The 10,154-nt window shown below is 66.8% G+C and overlaps 2 protein-coding genes across 3 annotated transcripts; both read right to left on the bottom strand.

Moving 5' to 3' along the window:
* Nucleotides 1–317: 317 nt before the first annotated feature.
* Nucleotides 318–5,535, bottom strand: LOC145715702 (Fanconi anemia core complex-associated protein 20-like). 2 transcript variants are annotated; one of them, XM_081796507.1, is made up of 4 exons: nt 5,513–5,535; nt 4,686–4,815; nt 4,299–4,585; nt 318–399 (listed from the first exon to the last, which is right to left on the bottom strand). In XM_081796507.1, the coding sequence occupies exons 1-4, from the start codon at nt 5,518–5,520 to the stop codon at nt 327–329; spliced, it is 498 nt and encodes a 165-aa protein (XP_081652633.1). In that variant the 5' UTR covers nt 5,521–5,535; the 3' UTR covers nt 318–326. The 2 variants fall into 2 exon arrangements, with proteins under 2 accessions (XP_081652633.1, XP_081652632.1); XM_081796506.1 differs by lacking the exon at nt 5,513–5,535 and adding an exon at nt 5,118–5,250.
* Nucleotides 5,535–10,121, bottom strand: LOC145715645 (uncharacterized). The gene is given in 7 exon segments (XM_081796310.1): nt 5,535–5,642; nt 6,652–6,980; nt 7,786–8,853; nt 8,855–8,889; nt 8,891–8,997; nt 9,251–9,379; nt 10,022–10,121. Coding segments are annotated over 5 exon segments (1,290 nt in total). The 3' UTR covers nt 5,535–5,642; nt 6,652–6,980; nt 7,786–7,934.
* Between the last annotated feature and the right edge of the window lie 33 nt (nt 10,122–10,154).

Below are 10,154 nucleotides of genomic sequence, written 5' to 3'. Positions count from 1 at the left end.
CGCGGAGGCGGGAGAATGCACTGTCCCCCGCCTGTCCACCTGTCTGGAGACATGGCCGACTTTGGGACAGATGCCTAGTTCGCTCACGAGAATCTCCGCTCATCTGGGCGAGCCTGGGTCCTCCCGCCGAGGGGCTCTGCCCATTTCTGACTCCAGGAAAGCACCCTGCTTCCCGAAAGCCAGAAAGGATCCTGTGTTTCGGCCTCAAGACGAACCACCTACAACGCCAGCAGTCCACACGGGCACGTTTTTTAATAGGCAGCTTCCAAAACGGTTCTGGCAGGTGGAGTCAGGGCCTCCGTGCCCGCGGGGCTCACGCAGGTCAGTCACCACACCACGTCCTCTGCACTCTCCTCCAGGCACTGAGCGAGGTGGTTGTCGATGTCCAGCTGGGCCAGCCTGCGACAGGGAGATGGTCACTCACACAGAGGCAAGGGCGCCCAGCACACACGTTCCCGCCCTTCCCTCTGCTGACAAGCACAGCGAAGGTCAGCCAGAGAGAGACCCGGTCTCCACAGCTGGTCAGAACCCAGGGGAAGGTCCGGGGGGGGGGGGGGGGGGGCGCGCACCAACCAGAAAAGGCCCTTCCCCAATCCTGTCCCTTGGGGAGGTTTCTCTGGGCCCAGGCGCTCAGTGCACCTGCCACGGGTCCGTCAGACACGTTCTCGAGGCTCACGCAGACTCCTGCCTCTGAGGCTGGGGGGCGGGGGCACCCTGTGTCTGAACGAATCCCCCCAGGGGATTCCGGCCCCGACTCGGCTTGAGAACCTCACGGCTCCCAGCCAACTGCCGGGGCTGGAGCCTGAACGCCCGTCCCCAGGAAAGGGGATCGGCAGAGACCATCAGCGGTGCAAGAACGGGTCAGCGGCTCCTCCGTCAGGCCTCACGGTCTTCCTTCCTCGTGCCCACACCCCCAGAAGGCTGAGCCCCCCGACTGCAAGCAGCAAAGCTCCTGTGTCCACTGCAGCGCGGGGTCTCCCTTACCTGGTGGCCGGCCGGCCCGCGGCTCCTGGGCCCCCTGCTATCGGCCGCCCCCGGACCAGGCCTCCCTCGTCCAGCCCTGCTCATGCTCCGGACGGGCCCAGCCTCCTCCGTCTCCCTGGGCTCGGCAGCCTGGATGACGACCCCTTTCACGTCGGGACTCGAACGTCACCCACAACCTCTGCCCCAGCCCAGGCATGTGTCACGGCGGCCGAGGCCCCACCTGCACCTCACAGAGTAGAAGACGCGGGTCCTGCCCCAACAGCCCTCCCCACCGGGGGCTCCCCAGGTCTCCATCAGTGGCTCACAGAACGGCCGCCTCATACAACGTCCTGAGTCCTGTCGGGACCTCCGGAGACGCCTGTGGGACATGGCCTCTGAGGGGATTTGCCCAGATGGCTTCTCTACTCTCAGAGACCTCCCAAGATGGGACCTCTCCTCTGCCCGCATCTAGGGCCATCCTGGTCAGCTGGTCAAGTTCACCGGCCAGAGGGGAAAGGCCCTTTCCCGGGGCATCACCGCGAGGCCCTGAGGGCCACGGCACTGCCCTCACCCTGTGGCTCGGGGAGCCCATGCCCGTTCCGGTGGCCGTCGGCCGCCCTCAGACCCTGTAGGCGGCTCGGTGTGCTCTGAAGTCCCTGGGGCCCCTGCAGGCTCTCTCCAAGGCTGCCAGAAGATTCTAAGGTCTGCACCAGGCCACCTTGTCTGGGGTGTCCGGGAGGTACCCTCTGGGCCCCTTCGGACCTCCCCCTGGTAAAAGAGCTTTGTCTCGGCCAAACCCGTTCTACAGAGTCCCTGCAGCAGCTTGTCCCAAGACAGGCCTGCCTCGCTGTCACACGGGAACCCAGTGTGTGGACAGCTGGCCCGGCTGCACGAGAGGAGACTCAGCCCAAGATCCTCCGCTGGCTTCCGACTCAAACAGAGCGGGCTCCGTGTCTGGCAGCTTGAGGGGCCTCGGAGCCGCAAGACGCCAACAAGCCAGGCTCTCGTGGAGCACAGGGGACACAGCTCAGCTTCCGGTTTCCATGTCTTCGTGTCAGCTGGCCCATGGGAGCCTGTTTTCCCAACCGTGTGTGTGTGTGTGTGTGTGTGTGTGTGTGTGTGTGCGTGTGTGTGACTCACGGGCATCAGAAAGTACACGGGGCACCGGGCACGGCAACAGGCACATCTTCAGGGCACGGGGCTCACACCCGGTCTGGCGAACCCAGTACGTGGTTGTCTGTCACACTGAAGAATAAAACAGTGCCCCGAGTGACCTGGAAAACGCTAAGGCTTTGAGAAGATCGGCGAGTTTGTCCTCAGGCGCCGTCTCCCCGAGGCACATACTCCGCCAGAATCGCTACGGGCGTCTGTCCCCCCCCAGGGACGAACACGGAGAGCAATGCGTGACTTCGGTTTCCGGGGAAGTTCCCAAGTGGGGTGCCTGGCTGGTTGGGCCAAAAGAGCGTGTGACTCTTGGCGTCGGGGATCGTGAGTTCGAGCCCCACGTTGGGTGTAGAGTTTACTTTAAAAAAAATTTTTGGTTTTGAATGAAAGATATTACATTTAAAAAATTCCCAAGAATTACTAAAAGCCCACGCTTTTCTAGAAAAGTCACAAGACAATGTGACAGTTCGATTACCGTGTCCACCTGCTAACCCGGGCCCTCCCAAGGCCCAGTCTGCCTCCTTGCCCTGAACATCCCACAAAGGACGTGAGCCTTCGCTTCCAGTGACCCAGGATGTCTGTTGTCCCCAGTCACAGCCACAACCTGAGGGTTGTGCTCTGGCCCACGGACCCTCTCCCTCGTCAAGTGGAAGAACGTGCCACAGCATTTCCGATGCGCGGAGACATGAGCCCAAACGCGCCGACACCTACTTTGGGAAAAATGAGGCGCGCTCCCAAGTCTTCCTTCAACTGCTTACAAAACTCGAAACTGGAACTTTTCTGTAACGTCTCCGTCGCTGGAAGTCTGTTTTTTAGACTGTGCAGAAATGCCAGCATGCCAAGGACAAAAAGGACCCCCTAGAACAGGAGAACAATTGGGGCACCCGACCGCATCAGCTCTCCAGAAAACCATTTCCCTCTGGGGCTCCCGATGGTACCTCCGGCCCTTGGGTTTCTGCGGATGGGGATGAATCAGGAAATCAGGAGCACCCCTGGTTTAAAGGCGCTCACTGCTTTGTCAGAACGGCCAAGCCAGCCCCAAACATCGGTTCTGGCAAGAGGCAGGCAGGACGGTGAAAGGCTGGGTCAGCAGACGCTTTGCAGACCTGGCGCTCACAAGACAGCCAGGGAACCTCCCGTGGGCCACCGGGCTCCCTTCTCCCTGCCTGGCAGGTGGCTTCCCCTGCCGAGGCCTCACCCACTGCCTCGCCCGACCTGTGGGCTCCTCGAGGAGATGAGCACAGGGGTGCCGGGCCCACCCCCAACACCAGGCTCTCAAAGGCTTGTTGTGATACAAAGCGCAGCCTGGAGAAGCCCAGACAGCCGAGCACAGACGGGACATCGTCTCTCTGATTAAAAGGTCGGGTCTAAAGACCTTCCGGTGCGGGCTCCGCGCTGCTTATTTTGATAAGGTTTGCTGGTGTTTGCTCTGTCATCAGCGGCTCCGTTGCCTTCCCCGTCCTGGGCTGTTTTTGCTTCCGGGGACCAGGGACGTGACCTGCGACTTAAGGACACCGTTCTCCCAGCCACGCGACGTCCGGCGCTGGTCCGCTTACTGAACCTGCTGTCCGTTCACTTCACTTGACCGGGATCCTTTTGATAATCCTGACCCCTGTGACCCCCACGTCTGTGTCCTGAGCTGTGTGACACACGGCCCACGAGCTGGGCGTCTGGAGATTAAGATCTTAACAAAATTGGAACCACTCCCCTTACTTAAAAAAAAAGAAAAAAAGATAAAAGATATACATCGAGTTTTTAAAGAACAAAACACCTCTAGACACAAAAAGTCATTTTTAAAACCTCCAACCTACCACTGGGATGGCACGGTGAACTATGTACACAGGAAACTGCTTGGTGACCCCACAGTCTGGCAGTCACCACAGGGACCCTGTGTCAGGGTGGACCGGCTTAGAGGCGGGGGAAGAGGTTCGGTGCCCCCCCCCCGGGCCGTGGCGTCCTCTCCAGGGAGGAGACGGCCGGCGGACCCCCAGACCTGCCCGTCTCCCGAGGCGTGCAGTCCCTGCGCGCCGCGCACTCCGCCCGCACGAACTACTGTTTGAAGGGCCCACAACTGAGCTCGGGCACCCTTAACCTCCTAAAGCCCGCTGTGGTTTCCAAACAGGGCTGGGGTCCGCAGAGGCGGAGGGAGGCCGAGGGCGGGGCGCACTCACCCGGGGGCGAAGTCGGTCTGGCACATGGGGCAGGTCCGCAGGGTCGGCGCCGCCTCCCACGGTCGCTCCCGGGCGCCGGGGGTCCCGCGGGGCTCAGGCCCCAGACATCGCTGCGGGGACCGGGCGGGGGACCCCGGGCGCCCCCCGGCCCCAAGGAGCGGCTTGTAGCAACGGCCTGAGCCCCCGCCTCCGCTCGGGGCCGGTGGGAAGGGCGTCCAGGAAAAGGTGTGCGGTCCCACGGTGAACACCTCGGGGGACGCCGCACGCTCGGGACCGCGTCCGGATTCCTGCCAAATGGGGTCGACGGGCCGCGTCATTGGTGCCTGGGCGCCTCCGGGGCCAGGGACACACACGCACCCGGCCACCCCGGGGGTCCCCCCGACGCACCGGGCCGGGGAAGGCGGGCAGCGGCGGCAGCTCTCCGTCGGGGTTCAGATCCGCTCTCGCAGCGCGCAGCAGCTCCGCCCACGGCCGCGCGCACTCGCCTCCGTCCTCCGGGGGGGGCCCCGCGCGGCCACTGAGCGAGCAGAGAGACCTCAGTGGGGGGCGCTCCGCAGGGGGCCCGTGGGGAGGGGGCTCGGGGAGGGCGGGTGGGACCGGGGAGACCTCGGCGGGGGGGTGGGGGGCTGGAGCGGGGAGACCTAGTGAGCGTGCGTCCCGCGAGGGAGGGGGCTGGCGTGGGCGGGGGAGCGGGGAGAGGAGCGCGGGGGAGGGTGACAACCCCGAGGGGGCGGAGCGAGCCGGGTTCCGGGAAGCACACACGGGCCTGCCCCCAGCGCCCCGCGCCCCCTTCCCCCGTCCCGCGGTCCCCAGCCTCACCCGCCCCCCGAGGACGGCCTCCGGCGGCGCAGCCCCAACCGCGGCCTCCGCGCCGCCTCCATTCGTCTCGAGCCGCGCGTCCGGCGGAAGTGGGCGGCCCGCCGCGGACCCCGCCCCCGAGACAGGCCCCGCCCCCGGCCCCGGCCCCCGCAGGGCTCCCCCGCCGGCTCCCCGCCCCCTCCCTGCGGGGACAGGACCCGGGCCCCGGGCCCGCGCGCCAACCTCCCGCCTGCGCGCCGTGGACCCGGGCCCCCTCCTCGACCTGACCCCACCCCGCCCTTGTGCGCGCTGGGAGCCGCGCTTTGCACCCGCCCCAGCGCACCCCACAGCCTGCTCCTCGCGGCCCCGAGGCGGCCTCGCCTTTGGGACACCGTCAGGGAGGAAGGGGTTCTGACCTCAACATTTGGGGAGACTGAGGCCAGGGGTCCCTCCTCTAACCAGAGGTGGGACTGAGGGAACTGATTTCCAGCTGCAGAGGGGCGTGGGGGGACCCCATCTCGCGCTGCCCCCCCGTAGGTTTGGGGTCTGCAGAGGTTTGGGAGGAGAAACTGTACATGAAGTCAGGCCAGGGGCCCCTCCGCATCCGCCCCCGGCAGCCACCCTCAGTTAAAGCCCACCTGCCCCATCGCCTGGGCCCGTCCTGGCTCTCCCACCTCCCACCGCAGGGGTCAGCTCAGACCCTCAGCTTCCCTCTCAGTCCAGGCGGAGAAAGGGACTAGCCACTTAGGACCATCGAGTTTTCCTAATAAAGGGAGGAACCTGTTTTTTTTTTTGTTTGTTTGTTTTGTTTTTTTTAATTAAGGGGGGGAAAAGTGAGGCAACAAGGTCCAGGTGGCCAGCCAAGGCGGGGAGGGGGTCTCTAGGGGAGGGCTTGTGGGGGCTCCCGGAGACTCTCGCCGGGAGGCTCTCGCCGGCGAGCCCCCAGCCCACCACTTGGTGGCAGCAAACGTCCAGGCACCCTCCGCCGCTGCTGCTCCGTCGGAGCCCTGTGCCCCGTGGGCCCCAAGACGGGCCCCTGGGTGACCCCCCACCTCACGGGGGCTGGAGTGCACAGGGAGCCGGGGGGCCGGAAGCTCCCCTCCGTGGACACGTGGATGTCACTTGAGCCGCTGGGACCCCAGCGGCTTTGGGGCTCTGCTCTTGCACCCCCTTCCTCAGGGCTCCCACGGCCCAGTTCCAACCCTCCTCACCCTGGCCCCTCTGCGCCTCACGGTCCTGCCCTCCGCCAAGCCCAGGTCTTGGGCACCCCCCCTCACTGCACACTCCAGTCCCAAGGCCCCCCATCCCGAGGTCAAGGTCACCCTTCATCCAGCTGCCAGGACAGACCTTCACCGGGGGGGACGGGCCTGTTCACCAACGCTCCCTGAATGTCTACCTGTGTCGGGGACTGTCGTAGATACTAATGCCCCCCGGGGGAGCGAGGCAGGGTCCTCACCCCCAGAGCCTGCCCACCGATGGAAAACAGACCCCACGTGCATAAGCCAGCAGAGCTGCAAGCAGGTGGTCCCAGGAGTCCCTAGAGGAGGCGACCTACTGTGGGGCCTGCTCCCAGGGTGGGGAAGCCCAGACGGACCCCGGGCATGCAGGCCGCAGGAGCCCGGCAGCCCCGGGACTGCCCAGCGGCTCGTGTCAGGGGTTCCCACGCGCCCGGCTTCAGCCTCCACAGCCTCGAAGCCTTTGATGGAAACACCAGCACTTCTGCAGTCCGAGCCACAGGGACACGCGGGAGGGCCGGCGCTACGCCTCCCTGAGGCAGAGGAAGGCGCCGACTTCTCCCCGGGAGCTGAGCGCCGGGGTTCAGTGTCCCAACTATTCCTGCCCCTTCCAGTGCCTTCCTCTGTAGACCTCGCACGGCCTGGGCTCCTGACCAAGAAAGGCAGAGCAAGGCATTGGCGGGGAGACTACTGCCCTGGCCTGAAGGCAGGTGACCCCCCGGTGAGGGCAGGTGTCTCCGGTGAGGGCAGGTGACCCCGTTGAAGGCGGGTGACCCTCTGGTGAGGGCAGTCGTGCCCCGGTGAGGACAGGTGCCCCCGGTGAGGACAGGTACCCCCGGTGAGGACAGGTGACCCCCTGGTTAGGGCAGGTGACCCCTGGTGAGGGCAGGTGACACCCTGGTAAGGACTGGTGCCCCCGGTGAGGGCAGGTGACCCCCTGGTTAGGGCAGGTGACCCCTGGTAAGGGCAGGTGACACCCTGGTAAGGACTGGTGCCCCCGGTGAGGGCAGGTGACCCAGTGAGGACGAGCCCAGGGAAAGAGTCAGGGCCTGACAGAGCCTGGCTGTGGCCTAGGGCCCAGAAGGGCGGGGGGGCACCCGTTCTCCAGCCCAGGGGGCCTTGCTTGCCCTTGGCTGCCAAGGGAGAAGCCCGGGTCCCCAGGCCAGGCCGGCGCCGCCTGGGGAGCAGAGGCCCTCCCTCCGGGAGCCAGAGCACCGTGTACAACTCGTCCTCCTGGGGGCTCCTCCTCCCTGGTTTCATCCGGCTCCCGGGGATCGACTCCCCCCATCCCGCCGGCGCCTACAGCCTGGGACGCTTCCACGGGACGACGGAGCCGGGGTGACCCGCCAGGCGGGGGGCAGGTGCTGGCGCCTGTCAGGAAGCCCTGCCCCTCCCCCTCTCTGCCACCGCCTGCCCGACAGACAGCTGCCCGCTGCCCCTGCCCGCACAGGGACCTTTTGCGCGGGGAGTGGAAGCGCCAGGTCCCCCGACGCAGCGGCGGTGTGGGACAGGAGAAGGTCGGACGATGAACTTAATTGAAGGGCTCACGTTTTCTGGGCCGCCCGCCGCGGTGACAGGCAGCGAGCGGAGCTTCACTGGAAGATCATTTCTGATCGTGACGGATGCCCGCCCTGCGGAGACAGGTTCCATACGAGCCAAATTCGTGTTTACGAAGACCGAAGACCGTCTCTGCGAGAAGAGGCCCCCTCGGGCAAAGCAGCAAGTGCGGGGCAGGGGTGCGGGAGCCCGCAGCCAGCGGCCCACTCCGAGCTCTCCCCGGCTCGGTCCGCAGGGCAGTGCTGGCATGTGCGTGATGGGCCAGTGCCACCCCCTCCCGGGTGCCGGGTCCAGCGTGGGACATGTGCGGCCGGGCGGTCAGGGGCCCCTCGCTCCCGCCACCTTCCGCCACCAGGGAGCACAGGTCTCGGCTCCTGGTGCTCTCAGAGCCAGGTGGGTGCGGGTTCCTCGCTCCCTCTGGGGGAGCGAGACCGACCTCCCGCAGGCGCCGATGTCCCCGGGAGCCCGGCCGAGGTTCCCAATCAGACCCTGCTCCGAGGCAGGGCTTGAGCCCCGCGAGGCCTCTAGCCACGTCCCGGCCCGGAACAAGCTGGGGCGGTCTAAGCCCCCCGCCCCCTCCTTGGATTTTGGGGGGGCCGGTTCTGCCCGCGGGCCACCGTGCAAATGGGGTCAGGACGGCACGGATGGGCGGAACAGGGGCCGAAGCTGGGGGGCACGACCTGGAAAGCCCTGGAAAGCGGAACGGCCTTGTAGGTGACGCTGGCCGTGGGCGGCGCGTGTTCGCGGCGGCGGCCGCCGCCTCCCTTGCCGCGTGACGGGACAGCAGGGCTCCCGCTCGGGGCGCCCCGGCCGTGCCTGCTCTCCAGGTGAGGACGGCCCGGAATGCCGGGCCGCCTCCTCCCCAGAGTTCGGCCCTCTGACAAAGCCAGGCGGCGGGCTCCGCTGGACCACACCTGCCGGCCGGCGTGTGCCAGGCTGGCAAGCCTGCCCGCAGCCAGGCAGAGGCATCCGTGGGCGTGCGGAGTGCCTGGTAGACGGGCCAGATTGAAGCAGTTGCCTGGGAAACATCGCAAGATCTGTCGGGCGGCAGTGGGTGTGTGGTGCCCGCTCACCGGCTCTGGAACAAGGGCGTGCGCGGCCCACGCCCTCTGCACAGCCACACCGGCCCTGCCTGTGTCCCTGTGTCTCCGGCTCAGGCTTCTGCCCCCCACCGGCTCCCCCTGCTGACCCTCGGGCTCTGCTCCGGTGCCCCCACCCCCCCCACTCCCCCACCCCCACCCCCGCGCAAAGAAGCCTTCCTGAGCCACCTGAAGCTCCTCCACAGGCCCTCCGTCCACCGGGTGGCCGCTGCTGGCTTTTCCTACCGCACAAGTGGGGGCGGGAGGCCGGGGGTGCCGCTACCTTCCCGGAGGGCCAGCCTGCCGTCTGCCCCCACCGTGTCCCCAGAGCCTCCGGCGGGGCCGGCCGAAAGGGGGCCCAGACGGGACTCTTCGGCCGACCCTGAGTGTGAGCCGGGGGTGGGCTCTCCTCCTGTGGGGAGCGGGGGTCACGTCAGGGGGTCGAGCCACGTTGCACCAAACTCTGCGTCCGCTGGGAACCCGCGAATGGGACCTGATCTGGAGGCCGGGTCTCCGCGGACGGAATCAAGTTAAGAAGAGGCCGCGTTGGGTCAGGGTGGGCCCGCAGTCCACCCCGACTGGTGTCCTTGTGGGAAGAGGGAAGCTTGCCAGAGCGACGCGGCCCGGGGGCAGGAAAGGTCCTCCCCGGGGCCTTCGAGGGACGGCGGCCCTGCTCAGCGTGAGTGGGGACTGTGGCCCCCAGACTGTGCCAGCACGGACTAGTTCTGTGGTTCTGAGCCCCCAGTCATTTGTGCGGCAGCGTCGGGACACCGTCTGCTTCAGCACCCGGTGCGGTGCGGTCAGTCGGGGGCGACTGGGCATCCCCGACCCGCCTGTCTCACCCCCTGCCTGCTGACCACCCCCCAGAGCAGAGGAGGCCGCTGCCGCCTGAGAGTATGGCCCGGAGCAGGCCCAGCTCAGCCTCAAGCTCACGAATGTCCCGGGGGGCGCCCAGGCCGGGGCGACAGGGGTCAGACCCACTCCCAGGAGCGAGGGGCCTCCCCCGGCCTCCCCCGAGTGGGTGTGGCTTCTCCACAGGGACCGCTCGTCCCACCTGCTGCCTCCTTAGGACAACCCTGCCGGGGCCTTGACTTCCTGAGATGCCGGCAGGTCCTGTGCCTTCCAGGCCCCCGGCCTCGGCCACCATGAGCCATGGCTGCGCGGCCACCACGAGCCCCCGTTTCTGT

This window comes from Panthera onca, chromosome C1 (assembly GCF_046562875.1).
Source record: "Panthera onca isolate mPanOnc1 chromosome C1, mPanOnc1 haplotype 2, whole genome shotgun sequence".
Lineage (NCBI taxonomy): Eukaryota > Metazoa > Chordata > Mammalia > Carnivora > Felidae > Panthera > Panthera onca.
The sequence above is the reverse complement of the archived record's forward strand: the minus strand, read 5'-3'. Positions and strand labels throughout refer to the sequence as shown.